This window comes from Thermobia domestica, chromosome 16 (genome assembly GCF_964235325.1).
Source record: "Thermobia domestica chromosome 16, izTheDome1.hap1.1, whole genome shotgun sequence".
NCBI classification, from domain to species: Eukaryota; Metazoa; Arthropoda; class Insecta; order Zygentoma; family Lepismatidae; genus Thermobia; species Thermobia domestica.
In genome coordinates this window covers 64,492,416-64,514,454 of record NC_137469.1, presented here as the reverse complement: position 1 = coordinate 64,514,454, position 22,039 = coordinate 64,492,416, and the positions used below count along the sequence as shown (strand labels likewise).

Sequence of the window (22,039 nt, the reverse complement as noted above, 5' to 3'; positions counted from 1 at the left end):
TGTATAGCTTTATTAATGTACAAATATTAATTGGTTGCTGCATCTTTACCAGTATTCTTGAATCGATTTTCTTGTTTATTGCTTTTATTTGTGTGTTCATTTCTGTCATCGTATTTTCAAAGGTTAGTAGCTTTGTTAGATGAGTTTATCTCTTTCAGTGATCTTGAGTATGAATTTGACAGTTATATGAATTTTGACGGAATTATATAAATCATTGAAGCTTTATCAACACATCAACTCAAACCAGGTTGAATTGTAGTATAATATATTTAAAGCAAGGATTGCACTTTTCTTAAATTTCTAGAATACTGTTAATATACATATTTTATTTCCAGTTATACATAGACCCATCTTAATGCATGTTACTTCTTTGTTTCAACAAGATCAACTGTGTTACTGCATTGAGTCAAAGCTAAAAGTTCCTGTTTTACACAATTGTATGTATCACATGGTGACTATTAATGCAAACTCATTAGTGCATTCTATTAATATAGACCAAAAAAGGAAATTTATCCCGTTTTAACCAGATTCATAAATTAAAAATCGACTCAGTGATTTGCACCACAAAGGAACCATGTTGTATTAACAAAAATAATATGCAAGTGGACTGCCAGAATGCTAGTATCACATGTTGAGCACGATCGGAGATATATATATCCTGGGAAATATGATAGCTACGGGGGAATCTTCCTCCCGGGCCACCGTCTGAAATCATCACTGGATAAAAAAAAAAATACATTTTACATATTTATGTTGAATAACAGTGTGGAAGAAAAGGTGCAGGATTTAACTACTCATCGTAAACGAAAGGCTTTAAATGAGTGTTTATATTCTTATATAAGTTCTTATGTATCAAAAACTATAAAGATATTTATTTTTAAGTGATATAACTTCATTCAAAAGTTCAAAGAGAAGTACATTTTCCATGTTGTATTTGTCGTTGGTTACACGTGATGGTTATGTGTCGCGCTAGTTTAAAAAAAGAAAGTACAAACACATAAGAGGCAACCCTATAAACTTACATTCTCTATATTGTACATGTACAATATCTTCAAATATTGTACATGTTTTGAGCAAATCTGTACGAAATTTTAACAAAATTTCTAACAGAATTTGAAAACAAAAAAAATAAATGTAAATCATCTTATTATATATAGTACATGAGATAGTGATGTATGTTAAATATGTAAGTCTCTGTTACAGTATTTCGAAGAAAAAGTTCTTTGTCTTATTATTATCAAACAAAAGTACACTCGATAATAATAACAAAAAACATTTTTTTTTTTTGCATAAATTCTCCTTAAAATCTTATTTATATATATATATCAGTTTTAACTGACTGTTGTATGTTCACGCATAACTTTGGCATAGGTGCACTGATTTTTTTTTTTTTTTTTTAAAGAATTTAGCTTCCCGATGATCTTATGTAAATTTCATCGGAATGTAGAGAGTATTCTGGGCGCTAGACCATGAAACACTTCAGTGGGTGTATGTGAAAAACCGTAATTAACCGTTTCAATGTCAGTGTGTGTTCACACATACCTTCGACATAGATGTACGTATTTTTGTTATTCATTCTTTTGTTTTTAAAGAGTATACCTTACTATTGATTCCATGTAAATTTTTAAGAAAATCTATTGATAATCTTCAGAGCTAAATCATAAAACTCCTCAACGACTGACAGTGTTAATGTTATAATTGTATATCACTCAACTTTGACATTAGTGCACCGATTTTCATCATTCTTCTTTTCTATTGTCGTTGTTTGAAGGAGTAGAATTTTTCAGTGGTTCCTTTAAACTTTATAATGGCAGTCTTTGGAGCTTGACCATGAAAATCCTCAGCAGCTGATAGTTAATAGCGTGTGTGTGTGTGTTCACGTGTAATTCCGTAACGGTAGACTGATTTAAAAATATATATTTTTTCACGTATTTTTCACAGGCCGACTAATTTTATAGGAAGTTAATGTCCCATCTTTAGTCTAGGTATCTAACGTAACTATTGGAATAAGAAAAAAGTAAAAAAAAAAAAATTAAACAAATTTTTAAGCAAAATAAGCGACTTCAAAAACGCATTAAAAAGCAGATTTTTTAAAAAAAACAATATTAAATGACTTAACCAAAACGCAAGAAAGTAGAAAACAATAAGAATAAAGCGTTTAAAAGCAGAAAATAATTCATTACTATTATCTATGTAAAATGTTGAAGTCTGAGCGAAACATAATAAATTATTGTCTAATATAAAATAACTTTGGACGGTAATTTCATGAAGCATTAATTTGCTTGCTTGACATAGACTTCAAATTTTGTATAGATATTCTAATAGTAATTGCTTATTTTCTACTTTTAAGCACTTTATTATTATTGTTTTCTGCTTTTTATCACTTTTGTTGAAAGTTGGTTAATATATATTTTTAAAATTTTTATATGCTGTTTAGTTTGGATCAATATTGTGTTGCTAGATGAGATATGAAACAGTCGCTATTCTGCTTTTTGTTAATGAGTCTAAAAACACTATCAAATCAAACAACTTCCTAAGTCGCCAGCAAGCAGACTTTTAGAAGTGATTCCAACAATGAGAAAATCGCTGGAATTATTGCGTAAAATGAAATGAAATGAAATCTCTCAGTTTTACGTCCCATAGATATGCCAGCTAGGCTAAAGAAGACGGTGATGATGAGTGCAATGATGGAGTGAAGAAATTGGGAGGAAACGGGAGAACCACGACAAAACCTACCTTGGTACGAGGTGGGATCGAACCAGGGACTCCATGCACCAGAGGTGAACGTTCTACCACTAGGCCACCGCGGCCCACAGGAATCCTTGCATGTAAACCTAAGTTGACTAGGGTTGCATGCATCGAAAGAAGGTGACGGTTACTGTGGAAATTTGAACTTAAGATAAGTTTTCTGAAGTTTACGGAGAAATTCTCGGAAATTTTGGACAGCATCTCGTATTTAGCTTGGTGGAAATTTATGACATGTATAATCATCGAGGGATAAACGTGAATTTAACTCTTTAAAAAAGACAGGTTTGTTACAAGCGTGTTACAAATAATAATAAAAAAATTGATCCAAATCGACAAATCAATAGAAAAGAGAAAAGTTTTAACAAAATTGAGTATTTAGAAATAAATTGTGTCTTGAAGTTATGCGTGTTAAGCTAAGGTGATTGCGAAATCAAACATAAAGAGGTTATTTTTGTATGCTTTTAACGTATTGTGTGTGTGTGTGTGTAAGGACAGTATCATTTTATGTATTTTCATTCTGTAATTTCAAATTGCTAATTTCGTAATCTTTTTTTTTTTTTATTTTGTACTAAAATCATTTTTATGTTCAATCTAGTCGAAATGAAATTTCACTTCATTGATCACAATTTAATCAGTATATTTGCGAGCCGTAGAAATACGTATTCATATTCAACATAATTTTCTCTTCATCGCCTGTCATCTTATACGCTGGTAATATTTCGATTGATGAAAAGTGAGATATAACTCAGTTAGCGATAAATTACATGTTTCAAAAAATAAAAATCCGTCTTATTTCCATGTGCATTCTTCTCCATATTGTGTGCGTTTTGCCAGGCATCTCTAATAAAATGTGTGACCTCATTCTCGTTCTTTTCAATCTGTGTATGTATTACGTTCTCTTTCTGTCCTCTTCTCATCTCTCTCCATGTGTGTGTGTGTGTGCTTGTGTCTTTGTTTTGTTTCGTTTCGTTGCCATCAAACATGTAACAGCCGTCTGGAAATACCGGACCAAAACGCGCAAAAGTCGGTTCTATGGCAACCGTCTCCTGGCAACTGAACCACGTGCAGATGGTGATAGACCAGGTCGTTCATTCCATTGATGATTTGGTACGATGATTCCGGTTCATTCTGCTCACATACAAATCGAAATCAGACAGCTAATCCTAGCAGTTCTGAGGTTATTTTTTTAATTCCAGAAATCTCTAGATTTATCAAAAAATTTGACTAACTAATAAAAGATATACTATATAAGATTTTTAACAGTAATGTGGTTCATTAGTAGAAAAAAAGTAATTAATGATGTCAATAGCATAATACTAATTAATATTTATAGTAGTATTAAGATTTATGCATTCTCCTTCCACGCATATATGAATATATTCTTATTCTCTGAAACGGATCCTGGAATCTTTCACTTCAAAGGAGAGAGATTTACCACTGAATCATCGCCAAGTCAAAATAAATATAGATAGTGGGAAGTGGAATGATTAAGCTGGTTTCAAACGCTTTACTTTTAAGAGAGGTTTCCAAACGTTTTAGCATTTTAAATTGTTTTTAACAAATTTAATTTGATACTATTATTATGTAGCTCACTTTATTGTCAAAGTAGGCAGAACATTTTTCAAATCTTACTTGAAACAAAACAAAAGGATAACACAATGGGCATTTTGATATGTTTTGTACTACTGCAGTATAAGTGGATAATCACTTATGTCGTTCTTTTTTATTACTTAACACAGAAATAATTTTCTGAAGACAGATATTTGTAAGCTGAGAATAGCATGATGTTTTCCAACTTAAATAATCAGGTTCCCTTCTAAGTTAATGAGGAAAGACTTTGCATACATGGTTATCCATTTTATCCATGGTTATCCATGAGGAAAGACTTTGCATACATGGTGGTGAATAATAGCAATAGTTACATACATTCTGTTCAGTTAATAGCAATAGTTACGATAAGACCTATTGATTCTGAGGGATAGTATAGGAAAAGAGAGTGGAACTCAAACGAAGTCACATTAACGATCAATAAAATTACTGTAATTCTATCGAGGAAGCGTAGGTGAGTGGAAAGTAGATGACGTGTTAGGCTGACAATCGTGACGCGAAACCCAGCGGGACTTGGAGTACCTCTGATGAGCATTTTATCTGTCCTCGAAGTTTCCGTGTTTGGTCCCTGTTGGATTGAATTAGGTAGAATTCCGCATAAAGCTAGCTGACTTAGAAGGGACAATGAAGTGGAAGAGTCCTGATTTGAGGCGAGCTTTTTTGTTAAATGATTAACGTTGCTGCTTTGCAATCGGGTTCGAGTCTCAAGCACAGTCCTAACTGCAGTTTCTCTGTAGTTTTTTTTCCTTCAATCTTACCAGGCGAATGGTGGGTTGTTCTCTTTGTATATCCGTCTTGGATAGTCAATTTCCGAAGTAAATCAAATCCTATTTGTACACGGGAAACGTCTCAATGTGTCACGCCAATTCTTGATAGTAAACAATCACATTAATAGATGACGCTATCTGCATTGTCACTTGCCTACCTGACGCTAATAGATGTCGCTAGAATGGAGACAATTTTCCAATGTAAAACTATTTTGACGATTTAATTGCAACTTAAAAACTGTATTGTTTCAGTTTAACTATTTCAAAATATAATAAGAGCAAACTATATTTAGATTTGAGTATTAATATGTGTGTATTTGAACAGTAATATATTGCGAAGATTTAATTGCAACCATGTTGTTTGTATTTAATCATTTCAAAATTATTAAATTGAAGATACTTTGTTTTTTGTGGTTGGTGCACAAACTCAAAAATAAATAAATGTAAAGAATTAAAGCTTTTACTTAAGCACGAGTGTAACGTAAAGTATATTGCTGACCGAAGACTTGCCACAACTACTCTTGGTAAAGATAAATTTTGCTTTTATGCATTTAAGCTTACTGCTGTAAAATGATATGCAAGGTGTGGAAAATAGGAGACGATGTGGAACATGGTTAGTTGTGTGATTTGTGAACTCCGTTCTGTAATCGGAACAGCCAATTACGTTTTGTGACAAAGTGAAAAAATCACCGTAACTGCTCGCTCCTGCGATTTTCCAGCGATCTGTATTGCACATCCAGGGGAGCTTCGGGAGTGATCTCCAGGGATTGTGAAGCCGGACGAAATGGGGTCCTAAACTCTTTCCAGCCATGTTTCTAGCCACAATTTTACGTCTTGTACCACGTTTCGACGATTTCCATCCGTTACGCGGGGGGAGATGTAAGTCTGTATTATAAGATATGCAACTGTCTCTCTATCTCTCTTTCTCTCACTGTCACTGCTCTATCATCTCACTCATTCTCTTCCTCTCTCTCTCTGTCGCTATCATTGTTTGTATCTCTTCTCTTCTGCCTTTGTATCTCTGTTGGCTGCAGCGATATTTCTCACGCGTACATCTTGAACGATGCAAAATTGTTGTGTAACAGTGATGTTAGATGCTTCAGCAATTCAGCACCTTCTGCTAGCACATCCTATGAGCTTTCATCGAGTCATGCTGTAGCAATGTGGTCGTCGTGTAGAGCGCATTTGAATGTGAAGTATGAGTATTTCAATTTAGATACATCTACATCAAAGTAGACTCTCATGAATATGAATTTAGACACTCCTCATGGGTTAATCTTATTATCAGTTGACGAGAATACTTTATTTATGTTACTTTGTTTTAAATTCAATATCATTTTGAAATTGCAACAATAAAAAGTATATAGCTATATATATTTTCAAATGGAATCTTCTTCCACAGTTAGAGTTTTGATTTATAAATGGAAAGTCCTAGTGTCAATCTTGGAGTTAAATTCTACAAAATAATTGCTGATTAATTTGATTAGAGTATGTCGGTCCTTTCCAGTATGTGGGCTACACTATATGAAACTGGGCCGGTGCTTAAGGACCTGGGCTTTTACCCAAGGCTTCGAACTTCCTGGATAAACCCAGCCCATACAATCCCAAAAGAATTCGCAGAAGCTATTTAGTTGCGACTGGTGTCGCGCACGAGGCAAGACGAAACAGAATTCGAGAGAGACGAGGCAGCACTTTCACGACATCTTTTTTGAAACGAGGCAGCACTTTCACGACACTTTTTCGAGACGAGACAGCACTTTCACAACACCTTTTCAAAACGTGGCAGCACTTTCACGACATCTTTTCGAGACGAAGCAGCACGTTCACGATACCTTTTTAGATGAGTCAACATTTTCACAACACCTTCTCGAGACGAGGCAGCACTTTCACGATACCTTTCTCGAGATGATACAATCACAGATCTAGTGGCATGTGAGGAACACTAAGTGAATATTAAGGTACATTTATCCTTCGTTTTAAAAGATACAAAAAAGAACATTGTTGGGATGTTGTCGATTATTCCTAAGTTCCGACACTTAGTCTGTAGAGACTAATGTTCACAATTACATTACGGAAGAAGGATAATTAATGCAGTACTGTGTTTTTCGTCAAGGATACTATTCAATCTGGTAGTGTAAAATAACTGTACGTTGTAAATATAAACTATAATACCGTAAATTCAACATTTTTAGTCCGACAACTAGCGGTCAGTTCCGGAAACAGAGGTTAGTGTCCAGTGTTTCTATACTTCCATCCGTAGGAATCAGGATTTTGTTCTTTCCTTCCGATGTCACTTAAAAGGAGTCCATGACACCAAGGGATGAGTGTAATGCCTTTAAGTATATGTAGGTATTTATAAATTTTTGTCCGAAACTTGGTTCTACTTCGATACCAGTATAAAAGTGGTATTAACAGTTCCATCAGGAACATTGTGAGTGTCTCTAATGTACAGAAGCGAAACATGTACCAGTAACTGACTGATTGATCGCTGAATCTTTGAATCCCTCAAACGAGAATTTGACAGAATTGTTATTTTTAACGTACAGATGATAAGAAAGTCTGTTAAAAAAAATCAATCTCTAAAGGAATTGATAAAGGAATAGTTCTTGGATCGCAGGACATAAAGGCATTAACTTTGATATATGGGCCTTTTTGGTACACAGAATACGAACAAGTTACGCACTTGTACGAATTTAATATGGGGACTTTAGGACCGCATGAGATGTTTTTGGTGCTCCGCGTGTATCATCTTTCTAACTACTTTGTGGTTTGCAATGATTTTTCACGTATTTTAATAGGTCATCGTTTGAATTGATTTATATTATATTTATTTGGAAATTCAGTTCCGAAGGGAGAGTGGGAAGAATCGTCCATTGGCTTCATGAGATCAGAAATAGCTTTTTAAGTAGTGTTAGAATACTTTACACATTACCCTTTGCATATTTATAAGTCGTCTCTATTCGGATACTCATTGGTCAGAACAGTAGTTCAGACACATTTTGAACACTCTTAGGGCATTTCCTGTACACCACTGTTAGGATACATTCTAGACATTTTATATTCGTTGAAAGAATACTTCAGGATATCTTTGGATCAAAAGATCCAATGTATTTGAATCAAAATTTTTCGTGTACGCCTTGTATCTGGAGAACTACCTAAGTATATACAGTGTAGCCAAACCTAAACTATCACTTAACTCAGTATAATGTGTTCATTCCGTAGAAAATACGAAAACTCGATGTAGAGGCCGTTCAAAAATGTTGTGTCCCTTAATCCAAAAATTAATTATTGGCCAAGGTCGCAATCTTTTGATGCATCTTTGGATCATTCCTAAATTTCTTGTTGGACATGATAAACGATTACCAAAGTCCTTTCCAAAAGATGTCCAAACATTTGTTTACACTGTAAAAAATAAAACAGCTATTAAACAGTTTTAGTACAGATGTTGGGGGAATGGGATGTTACACATTTTGTATATACATCTGAGACATACTTGGGCAACACAGTATCTACAAGGGGTGAATATGTGTCATCTGGAGATGTTCAAAGAGTGTCGGTAATGTGTGCAGTGTCCTAACTGTGTCTAAAAGTAGTTTCTGTATTTTTTGCAGTGTTGTTTCTGTTCGTATACTCATTGGTTAGAACAGAAGTTCAGACATATTTTGAACATTCTTAGGGCAGTTCCTGCAAACCACTGTTAGAATGCATTCTAGACATTTCATGTTCACTAAAAGAATACTTCAGGACATTTTTGGACATGTTAAACAATGTTCGAAAGTCGTTTCTGAAAAATGTCCAAACACTGGTTTATTTTTTGCAATGTTGGCTCAAACATTATTTTAGGAGACACAGTCTCATTAGAAATGAAAAATGAAATCTTTAAGTTTTACGTCCCACGTATATGCCGGCCAGGCTAAAGGAGACGGTAATGATGAGAAATGAATGAAATAGTGGAATGAAGAAAGTGGGAGGAAACGGCAGAACCCCGAGAAAACCACACACACGGTATTTGTCCCTCACAAAGCTCACTTGGCGCGAGCTGGGATCGGACCAAGGACCCCATGCACCAGAGGTGAACCCTCTATCACTGAGCCACCGACAGTCTCATTAAAGGTTGTGATGGGTAGAAAGTAGGGAGAGAAAAGACACAACTAATGGATCGTATTAAACTGGTTTAATTCTTACAGGAAAGTGATAAGGCTAAAGGGAAACATAATCCATGACAATTTCCAAATTTTCGCCAAGAGTTTTCCAGTAATGGCAAAATCATTATGATGATCATGATTGAGAAAAATATATGAGAAACTTCAGTGAGACTAATATGTCGGGGATTTAATCGGGAACTTTTCGACTGTAACCTACAAACTCTACTATCGAACATATTTGGGGGCTGGGTGAGGAGAAAATTTCCGGTTTCTTGGTTGCGAAGTCTAGCAGCTGTAACTATACAGCAACTTACTCATATATACTTATTACACGGAAGCTGCAGTAGTTCCATTACTTCTTATAGTAATACGTGCTTTGTGACAAGTATGTCTCTTCTGTGACAACGCGCAAACACAATTGCGATCCCAGTAGCGGGTACCACAAGCAAATGCATTACGGACTCAACAGAGCACATACAAAAGAGAGTATGGGACAATAGAGCTTCTTCAGCAAATAACTTTGAATTTCTTTCAGTGCGTCTAGTCGCTTTTACTTAGTCAGAGTTCTCAAGGCTAATCTAATAATCTCCATGTATAATGATCAACGCTACACAGCATAATTTTATAGTTTTCAAAATACTTCCGAAATAAAAGATAGTTTTACAAAGTAAGTTTTAATAATTTCAAAGGAAAGGCTGTAATTCAGCGTCTGTTCGATATTCTACTTAGAAGAAAAGAAAAAGGAGCGGGGGATTACGATTACCGTAAGTCTACAATATTGTTAGCGTTTAACGATAAAAAAAATGTCCAAAGATGAGACATATTGAGCTCAACAAAATGATATGTGTGAGCGTAAAAACTTATGCGTAGCTTTCGAGAAATTTAGAAAAACCAATTAATTTGTAAACCTAAATATTAATCATGTACGAGATGTGATTTTCAGTTTAGCGTCCCTTTCAGCATCTAGACTATATGAGACCTGTAGCTTAATATAGAATCCGAATCACATGAGCTCCCACCGGGAATCGAACCCGTGTATCCCACGTTAAAGGTGCGTACGCTAGCCGCTTAGTTACGAGGGAACTCTGATCTTGTATGAGGATCAAGTCAGTTCTTAAGTGAAACTGATCCTGAAGTATACTTTCATGAAACTCTTCTTTTATGATATCAGCAAGACGACAGTACATAGTATGATTAATAAGGTATAGCCTAAAATTATCATTAACTTTTAAATTTTAATTTCTGTTCTGTTTAACTAAAATATTTAAAACTTCTATTAGTCGATAAATCACGTTGAGCTAAGTAAAATAAAATGCTTGAGGGTAAATTATCATTGTGTAATTTTCAAGAAAATAATAATAAAAAAACGAACTTTTGTGGCTTCAAAAAGTATGTTGTTCTTACCAATAATAATTACGTTTTATTTTGCTGGGAGAAATTATTTATGTGTATACTGCTACGTAGCAAAATATACTGTTCACTAACAGATTATTGTGTGTGTGTTTTTTTTAACAGTACACATACACTTTTTACGCACATACTCCTTGTAAAACGTCCATATCTCGGAATCCCTTAATTTTAGAGACATGAAAATCGGTATTTAGACTTGTCATTTTAAAATAAGGAAACTTGTAATTAATTATTTGATCTAGAAGAGAAGAAAAGAGAATAGGGGTTGCATTTGTTATATGGTATCCATATTTCAGAATCACACATTTAGAGGCATGAAAATTCGGTATTTAGACATTTCATCTAAAATAACCAAATACATGTTTTCTCGTTTCCTGATATTTTATCTAGAAGGGAGGATGGTTTGGAAGAAAAAGGGGTTGGATTACAATTATCGTAATAAGATGCCGGTTCTCAAAATCCTTCAAGTTTAGAGACATGAAATGTGGTTACCACTCATTCTAAATTTGGAATTTGTTTTATACAATAAAAGACCAATTCTGACCAAAGCAAATACTACCTAATAAATAATATCGTTACAGTTTCGGCAAAATATCTTTGCCTTCATCAGACACATTATCTGATCGTCAGATCATCATCACCAGACACATTATCTTCATCAGACAGATAATGTGTATGATGAAGACAAAGATATTTTGCCGAAACTGTAACGATATTATTTATTAAATCGTATATGCTTTGGTCAGAATTGTCTTTTATTTTCAGCGTTTCTTAATATTTTACGTAGAACAGAGAAGAAAAGATGGTGGGACAGAAAGAATTATCCGACATATCTTTTTAGTGCTTACCAAATAAATGGTGTCGGTCGCATTTCTGCAGTGTATGTTCTCATTTTTAATATATATATATATATATATATATATATATATATATATATATATATATATATATATATTTATTTATTTAAAAAATACTTTTCAATCTACTAAAAGAGATTAAAAATATTATTAACATTTTACATCGTTTGTTTAGTAAATATTTACAAAATGCTATAATATAAATTAACTAGTGTTTAGGAGATGTAAGCAATGCTATATCATATCATGTGCAGATAATTGTCATATTATAGTTGAGTTTCATATTGTTTAACAAAGAGAAACTTTTAGGTAGCATTTCCTTGGGGGTATTTCGTTCTCTTTTACATTATTATTTGGTTGAGTTGAAGTTTAGCGTCTCTTTCAGCACTGAGGTTATATGAGATGTGGATCTAGAGTTTAAAGTGTATTCCGAACTATGATAATGTGTTCTAATTTTAATGCTCTACCACTGAAAATCAAACCTGGGTCCTTGTGCACCAAAAACCCGTACACTAGGCACTAGGCCAGCGTGGAGAGTTTTCTAACTTCATTATTTCGCACATTCTTAACACGTCAAATATTGTGACGTACTTAATCTCAGCCACTATCGTTATTACTGTCTTCTTACGTTTTTGTGAAATGTCTTATTCGGAAAATTTTTCAGCTTGACGACCTAAATTAAAATCAGAATTTGTATATTATTTTAGCCGTTTAAACCTATTATCCGGTAGTGAAATATTGTTCATCTGTTTTGGTTCATGCCTTGTCCCACACATCTTTATAAGGTAGACACTGTTCTCAACTTCATTTAGCTATTGTTCGCGATAGAGTTTCTGATGTACGTAGGTGAAGTAATTAAACTATCATGCAAACGCTAAATACAGCATAAACAATACTCATCCCCTTGCCCCAAAAAGCTTATATTATGTTCTTTCATAAACTAGTAAATGATAAATTAACGCTTACTCTCTACTTACCACGCTTAATTTCCGAGTATCCACTCGCATTACACAGAATACGAGTCTATTGTGTGTTCCGAAACTAGACTTCACACTAGAGTAATCCGAAAGTTCACTCGTGTACAGGCTAGTAAATTCAATAGGTTTTCACCAACCATACATATTTTTACTTCTGAAAAAAAAATCTGCATTGTTCAAAATTAAGTTGTGAATTTTGTTATGTAAATTTTCGGGAGGTTTTGACGATATGAAGATTTTACTGACTATTACGTGTCTTTTTTCTAATACTCTTCTGACGTGTTTCAGTTTCAAATGACCAACATGCTGTATCTGCAACTATACTATTTCCATATCTGAAAAGGAAGAAATACAGTATACAATAAATTCCTCTAATATTAGATGTAAAAAATATGGGATATAAGATTTATGATTTTCTTTTGTACTATTGATATATCCGTAGCTCTCTTGTCAAACAACTTTGGTTTAAGAACAAAATTAGCCGGATGTATGCATTCATTGTTCCAATTAGATGTTAATCCTAATCACAAAGAGAGGTTACATAATGAATCGATCCAGTTCGAAGACTTTATTAGGTGAAGCAGAAATGGAAACGAAGTTACCATCAAGACTTCTTCTTTTCCCATTAAAAAGAAAAGAAATTGATAACTTTTTCCGCCAATTATGTGAGCTACATTTACGTGGCACGAATTCGTAAGACGTTTTTCAATTAAGCTCGCTTCGCTTTTTCTTACTAATTTGATTACATAAAATCATCTCTAGTCTCTTTACCTACGCATAGATTCTAAGAAAACCTTCGCTTCGGTTAATGGTTAGAAGTTATATAAAATACAGGGTAGATTCTGAATTCCGAATATGATTGTGAGATAAATATCGTAGTAAATCAATAAATAATCTTCGAATAAGAAGAAACCTGGTTCTTTCAAAGAATTTGAAATATCTAAAGGAGAGACTCTTTACCCTTGTTACCTTTTTAACTTCAAGAAACACGGCGATTCAGTGGTACAGCGCTATGGGTCCGTGGTTCAATCCCAGAGCATGCAAGTATGTGGTGGACATGGTTCCCATGGGTTTCCCCAAGATTCTTCCGTTTTTTCCCACATTCTTATTGCAACAAAGCCTATACGACATAGATGTAGGACGTAAAACGGACGGAGATTTTATTTTTTTAAAACTTTTCTTTAGAATACATTATTAAAAGAATCAACAGACTACTAGAATAGGATGCTTTAAACAGTTGCTCGTACAGTCAGCGATAAATGTTCTTTCCATTTGTTAAAATTTATTTTGGGAATAACGGTGATATGGTTGGAACGTACAACAGTGGTATGGCTGGAACATATAGAAAATTACATTCTTTTTAATATAGTGAAAACTGTACTCAAATGTCCTTCCATTCTTAAGCTATTTACAAAACTAAATCAAAGTGAAAGGACTTTTATCACTGACTGTACGATATTTGTTGGGGAGAGGGCCAGCCTTCCCTTCCCTGAGACTAACTTAATTACTGTTTTCCAAGATAGGAAAGAACATTTTCTACCCCTTCAAAAATTTTCCAAACAGTTCTCATATATATTTATGAACTCAACATTTGTCAAGTGCTTTAGTACTGGGGAACTCACATTACTACCTTGATTAAATGTTGAGATGCTATCTGTGACACCTACTGGATAACATGGGATAAAAGAAGTGTTGGCAGTGTACTAGTTACCATGAATCCACGAGTAACGTATGTGGAAAACAATTGATAAAGCCATCGATGTTCTTGTTTGCCTGTCACTACTGCAGTTTTCATCGCCGCGTCCGATGTTTGCTTCATGATTGCTCTGTGTAGTTTACTGAGAATACGAGCAGCAACTGTGACATCGCAGAGCATCCATTTGAACATGACTAGTGTTTAGCATATAATAGACGAACATTAACTAAAGAACATTAAAATACAAATTACCTAAAGTAGAAATTGTCTTAAAGTATGAAAATTGCCTTACTTGTAAGTTTATAAGTCTTGTACTTATCTGGCTGCCATCATCTTTTCAGTTTCCAGAGAATTTTTGCAACTTTGTGTTGCTAATGAATAAGCCACATTCTTCAACCAAGAATGTAAATTAACAACAATGTGTAATAATAGAGATTTTTTTTTTTAGAAAAGTGATCAAACTTAATAAAACTAAATTCAAATATAGTAGGAGCCACAAATTCACTTTGAAAAAGTTTATTGCAACCTACGCGCTACTTCCGTTTTGTTTAGGGGCATAAATTTATATGGAAATATTCGTTCTATTTTCTGCATTAGATTATCGTGTTGCTGGAATTATAATATTATTTCACAACGGATAAGTTCTGCTTAGTGACGTGACATGTTTCGCAAGGTAATGGCTTCTTCCATCCTCTTCGCTGAAACTTTGTTTATTTGATGATTTCCTTTCGCCTTTACAAAACTTTTGAAGGACATTCGTGCGAACTTGAGCGTGAAATCGATGACATGCTGCGTAGGAACAGATATTTCTATTGCCAAGTTCAACATCTTGTAAAAGCATGGAAGCAGACAGCTTGGAGGATCAAGAGAAGAGAATAGGCGGAAAATCGGCTAAAAATTCTTCAGGTTGTTTATTTGCGTTCATAATCAATTTGACATCTACAGCCTGTGCCTGAAGGACGTTGCTCCGCTCTGTTTAGACTGTTATTGGTGTAGAAACAGTGGGAAATGACTCAACATTGTCATAACTAGTTGTTCTATTCTTTGGCCCGCTGCATCATCAAAGAGTGATATATGAAAATAAGTGCCATTCCAAAGAATACTATAAATACAGTATTATTTTTGCCTTGCATCCATGAGCAAAATGAGAGTAGTTATAGAAACTAAACCATATTTGTACCAAATACGTGCAATTAGGTTATTAGGTGGCTGAACATGTCTACACAAATACTATTAACTCAATTTAAATATCGTTACGGACCTTATCCTACTTTGAAATAATTAAATTGAAACAATACAGCTTTAAGTTTCAATTATAATGAATCGTCACATTTTGAAATAGTTAAATTGGAACAATACATTTTTAAGTTTCAATTGAATCATCATAATAGTGTTAAGTCGGCAAATTGTATGATCAGTTTAACATCCTATAGCGCAGGTAGCGACATTCATTAGCGTGACTGTTTATTATTAGGCTAATCCAGTAGTTTGTCTATTATTCGGATGACCAGAAAGTTCGTTTAGTTTTCTATAAGATGACTAGTAGCGTTTGTTGTTGTTAATTTCATTCGAAACAATTTTGTTAGACTGTATAGTGACAACTTCACATCAGTGTGCATGTTCACACCTGTCCAAAATGGTTTAGTTCTCTGTAGCCAGTTTAGTATTGAAGATCTAAGAAAATAAGTAATATTTTCGGGTGCAATACTTTGTTATTTCAAGAAAAAGTGAAAACGAAATAAATAAATTGTGTACTGTACGGTTAATCTACTGTGTGTGGTCGAATCTATCAATACACAGGCCGACGTTTTTAAACTTTTGAAAAGTTACAGAAACAAAACTCACTGATTCTGACTAATTTTAGGTCCCTGAATATGAATATGATATCCATTTTGCTACATTAGCTCGCATTTTTGTGTAACATATAGTTGCCAGATTTATCATAATAAGGAAATAAGCTATCATTAAGTGTACCGGCCAATGAGCTGTTTGTGTGCCGAAAGGGAATCAACTTCATTTCGACAGTTGGTCAAGAACGACATTCAGTTTTAAAAATTCTTAAAATTAATTTATAAATCAAACCAGTTAAAAAACTATATATTCTGTTCGTGTATTAGCACTAAAAAACTATATATATATATATATTCTGTTAGTGTAGGCCTATTAGCATTTGCATACACATAGTAATTTATAAAGTCTAATGTTTAGAGCTGCAAATAACACCATTTGCTTTACTTTTTTCTTTTATGAAATGTTGGATCCTCTCTCTTCACCGACCAGCAATAGTCCCCCATCATTGCAGAGTCCCAACGTCCTTGATATCGAGTTTCCATCGTTCTTATATCTTGGTGAAACCGTTCTCCCATTTCGTCGTTTACATCTGCAAGATTTTCTGGAAAGAAGTTGAGGTGGGAGTGCAGAAAGTAGATTTTCCAAGACATGCGACATTCCAGAGCTTCATATGCGACCAAAAAGTTGCTGCACCAGAGCCTCGTAATTTTGAGCTTTAGTTTTGCGCAAAAAAAAAAACTTTTACAACTTGAACAAAAGCACGCCAGGCATTTAACTATTTGTCGTTTAAACTCTGTTCAAACAATTCGTCATGGATAAGTTTGCGAATATCAGGTCCTGTGAAAACTCCTTCTTTTAATTTACCATCACTTAGTTTTGGAAAAAACTGTCTAAGATACTTAAATCCTGCACCTTCTTTGTCCATAGCTTTTACTAAATTCTTCAAGAGGCCCAACTTAATATGAAGAGGTGGAAGCAGCACCTTGGCTGCATCGATCAGAGGCTCATACTTGACACTGTTGGTACCGGGCTTAAATGTCTCTCTGGGGGGCCACTCTTTTTGTGGAGTACTTTGCAAATCCACCTTGCAGACCAAGTAATATTGCAATAACTTTCAAATCTCCACAAATTTGCCAACCATATTCTTTGTAGTTAATACGATTTAAAATGAGTGCGAGATTCTCGTAAGTCTCTTTCATCGAAACAGAGTGTGCTACAGGAATAGACGGCAGCTTATTTCCATTATGAAGTAAAACTGCTTTCAGACTGTACTTAGAAGAATCTATGAAAATACGCCAATCGTATGGATTCATGGAGAACCAATAAAGATGAAGAGTTGGTGCAGAAACCGGACAAAGTTGAACTTAGCAAACTCCTTATCTCCGATTATTGCACGTCACTCATACAACCGTTGGATGTGTTCTTCTTCCGCCCATATAAGAATTTCGTAAGATATATAACATCCACCGTTTTTCTGTAACCTTACTTCAAAATATGACAACGGAACAACTTCATTAACTTGCAATCACTCACCCACTTCCAGTTTACAGCACCAGAATCCGAGTTATGATTAGATATGCTTTCTACAAAACTGGATATTTGCAAACAGCACCTGGCACATTCACGACAAATGTCGACTACTGCTTTGATTTCAATACCGGCGACAGCTGTGACGAGCCAGATTGTCCATCTTTATCGTTTTTCAAATGTGCCCACTGTTGTCTCTATTTTTGGATCACCACACAATCATTCTTAAAGTCCATAACAGTTGCAATTAAGCAGAGGTCTCAAACTGTATTGGCTACTATTGATTTCAATAGACGGTGTGAGTCGAGAGCCATGTGTCACATGACCCCTTTCCCGCATATTCTTCTTGCGCTAATTCCAACATGGCGGCTTTTCAGATGTCTAAAATATCATCGTAATCTACGTAATTTAGATACTTGAAACACATCAGTAAAGTAAAACGATGATTGATAGCAAATATTTCCTTCGTTAAACATAAAATAGCGTGGCTGAACTTCGTCCATCGTGATAGCGCCTTAAATACTGTGCGTAGCTTCTTGATAACAGTTGGAACCACTAGGGAAGTAGCGGGAAGAGATTTACGGTAGACAAGTTCAAAAGATACAAAGACGTAAAAATCAGCCATTTTGAATCCTCCATAGTAATTATGTTAACCTTAAAAATGTACAGACATGTTACCGCCAGGACTGAAAGGTTTAATAGAAAAATTTCAATTTGGTTGAAGACTGGAAACCATACTGAAGTACTTATTTAAGTTATTCCGTCGAGAAGATTAAAAGTTTTGAGAACATGAACTTATGAATTTACCTATAGGATTATATGGAATTATGAAGTTATCTATAAGGTTATATAGGAAAGTGGAACAAAATAGTGAATACACTGACTATAAAGTTATCAGTCAAAATGAAAACTTTTAATTTTACATAAGAAATGAACCGATTGTTTGGCCAATCCAATATCTTTAAAAAATATCTTTTGGCGAAGTATTTCGCATTCTCACCTTTAAGCGAGAGTACTGGGTTGGCGTGCATGTTGTTTGGATGACCCTTAAGACTTAGATCCATGTCTCCTGTAGCCTCAGCGCTGAATATCGACCTTATATTCTGAGAGACAAATAAACAATGATTATTCCAGTCATAAGAATAGTAGGGATCATCTCTGGTTTGATCTCAGATCATCGTCGTGTGAATTGAAATCTCGAGGACATAAATTTTTAAAAGAGATTTTCTCGTTACCTTCCACTTCTTTATTCTATCACTATTTCTGTCACCATTTGCTTGTATTTACTATCCGTCTTCTGGGAGCATGGTGGCTGAGTGGTAGAACGCTCAGCCCCTGGTGCAAGGGGTTCCCGGTTCGAACTCAAGCCACGTGAGTTTCTGGCGAACAACATTGGATCCGTAGGTTTTCTAGTTTTTTTTTTTTTTTTTTTTTGCACATTTTCATTCCAGAATTGTTTTCACAATCATTCACTTTTATTTAGCATCCATCTCCTTTAGTATAAAGGGCATAACTGTGGAACGTAACACTAAAATTTGATTTCATTTCACCATCTGTCTTTATTAGCTTACCGTGCACAATACTAGGAGGTTAAACTAAGTGTTTTATTTCATTATCATTACTCATTTATTCGTATTATTTGAATAACGAATTTATTGTCGGAACATTCAGATGTGAAATTATTTGAATTTTAACGGCACTGTAATTAGATTTTGTAAGTGTATACATATTCCTAATCCTAATGTTGTCTCTCCATTCCAGAAAATCTTTGCTTGCTTTCTAGTTAACGAACTTAGAAAGTTCGTTACTGAATTATTTATGTCTGTTATTTGTGTCTGTCTGTCTGTCTGTTATTTGCGATTTTTTTTTCAATTTTGAGGCCTCCATTCGATAGAGCATCAGAAACTATCTAAAGATGTGATGGAATTTTTCGCGTCACTCTTACCGTTCCCGGGAGACTTAAGTAGGCATATCTCGGGAACCGTAAGTTATAGAGAGATAATATTGGTGTTGATTCATTTTTGAGCCCCCCATTCGATACAGAATCAAAAACTATCTCAAAGAAGTGTTGGAATTTTTCACGTTACTCTTACCGTTCCCGAGATATTGGCCAAAACAGTTCCGATTTCGGGAGATTTAAATATTATCATATACGTATATATTGTATATACGATATTATTGTATAAATATTGTATTTTCTATTGAATTTAATCAAATAAATTTAATATTCAATTTCATATAAATTTAAAAAGAATTAAGTTCGTTCTTACAATGCTCTTCGAGCATTCTCAACTTTTTTTTATATGGTATATGTTGTTGACAACAAGATAAAGACCGCTCTGTCCCTTTGCTGTTGGTTAGAAGCTCCACTAGCTGCTCTTGGTAAATAGGTTAGAATTTGTCTTCTGTGCCGTAAAACAGGAACATTTCGATGTCTTGGGGATATTCAACACTCTGTGACCGAGAGACTGAAAGAGATGTGAGTTCAGAACTTCCTCTGTGCTTTTGATTACCTCTACAATAAGTGTAAACGTTAGTTGAAGATAAGTTAATTTTGTGTCAATGTACTTGAGAAATCCAAACAAGTTTTTTTGTTTGTTTGTGATGTTTTGTTTTCATATTATCATTTGTATGTCATTTCATAATTTGTATGTCATTTCATAACTACCATACTGTGTATTAACTTAATAAATATATTAATTCTAGATGTAATTGGATCTTTTTGTTTTTAAAGAACTAATTGAAATTTTTCTTTGTGCTCCTTTCTTCAGCGGAAGAGGATGGAGTCATTTCCACAATCCCTGATAAACCAGTGCCAACACAGAACTTCGTAAAGCATTGTGAGCAGAGAAGAAAATTTCCAATACTTCTTAAAGTAGAGTTCCAGGTAAGTACGGATCATCTATCATTTTTTTCTTTGTACGTAAAAGAGAGAGAAAAAATCTTGGAATCCTTCTTAATTAACGAGAATCTCATTCTTTCCTTCTTCTCTATCAACTTTCTCTCTCTTATGTTTGCTCTTCTACCATATTTCTTTTCCGGTATTATTTTTATTTGTTGTTATGTATTATAAAAAAAATGGAAGAAAGACATTATTTCTCATTTACTTCGCATCTTGTTTTTGTCGTTTGGTTCTTAGGTAAACGAAGAATAAAAGAAATCTGCTTTTGTGTAGCTCAACAATTGGAACGAAAAGTTAGTTCGTATTCAAGATTAGCGCAAAAAAAAAAAAAAGGAAAAGAAAGAAAGAATAGAAAGGAATACGGATATTCTTGATTTATCATTAAAAATTCTTTTACCTTTCTTTTCCCCTTTCTTTAATAAATTATAAAGTATTCATCATGAAAATGAGATACTTTTTTCTTGAAAAGCGGTGGGAATAATAAGCTTCGAAGGTCTTCCTTTAGTTCTTGGAGAATCTGATTTTCTGGTTATTGAAATATACGTCTTGCAGAAGTAGACTTTTTGCGCAATCTATTATCTCTAAAAGTAGACTTAGAACATTAGTTTTTTCGAAATGGATATGGTGAATAAGTACTCTTTTATTATTCTTTTTTCTTAGAGGAAATTTTGACCTTAATTTTTCATAGGTTATTTTGAAGGAAATATTATTTTAATCCTATCGTCTGCTAGTTATTAGAATAATGTAAATGAGACTTATAATATTGTAATGTTAATACTCCGTTACCCGACATGATAACTTAAACGAAAGCGAATTTTTGAAATCTGTACACAGAGAAAAACGTATGTGGCATACGTATAAACGTAGGTTACATGCCTAAATCCTGTAGTTTTTGGACTTCACCTACGACTATATGTAACATCTTGCAACAAATGTATAACTGAAAACGTGTGTTTTATTATGCTATCCGTATAAGTGTTTCATCTATACGTACTTTCCGTATAAGTGTTCCATCTATACGTACTTTCCGTATGAAAGAAAGAACTGTATATAGGTTTTTAAGGCTCTCACATACAGATGAACATATATAAGACATAGCTGACGTATGTAACATACGTATACGTATGTAATATACAGAAGACTATTAGATATCAGACATCCTGCAGCGGCATGATGCAACATTGAGCGGGGAAAAGGCAGTACGTATGTAGCATAGGAATAACGTATGCTATGTACAAATTTCCGTAGTAAACATATTGAATTCCGTATATTTGTACAATATACCGATGTCTGGATAACGGATTTTTTCTCAGTGCACTCAAAAAAAATGAATCCGTTACCTTAAATATAATACAGCACTACGTAGATTCCATGCGTAAATACGTGCGAAAACACATGAATACGTAGGAAACCTACGAACAATGAAATTTGTAGTTAGTGGTGTCTTGTATTACAAGCCATGACAAGTTGAAAACGTCATTATTCTGCATGTTTTCTGTGTATTCGTGTTGTTTCGTCATGTATAATTTGTTGGACGTAACTCACATCCTGTCGACTGGTAATACGAAACAAAGTGACATGATATACAAACACAAGCAAACAGAATGGAAG

At 34.2% G+C, this 22,039-nt stretch overlaps 1 protein-coding gene across 5 annotated transcripts in view; it reads left to right on the top strand.

Annotated features, from left to right (window-relative positions):
- Ptp36E (protein tyrosine phosphatase 36E) overlaps nucleotides 1-22,039 on the top strand; it is a 481,316-nt gene that overhangs the window by 296,440 nt on the left and 162,837 nt on the right. For all 5 annotated transcript variants that reach the window (XM_081742483.1, XM_081742484.1, XM_081742482.1 and 2 more), the window contains one exon: nucleotides 20,298-20,413. In XM_081742483.1, coding sequence (XP_081598609.1) covers nucleotides 20,298-20,413 — 116 coding nt within the window. The remainder of the gene's footprint in view (nucleotides 1-20,297; nucleotides 20,414-22,039) is intronic.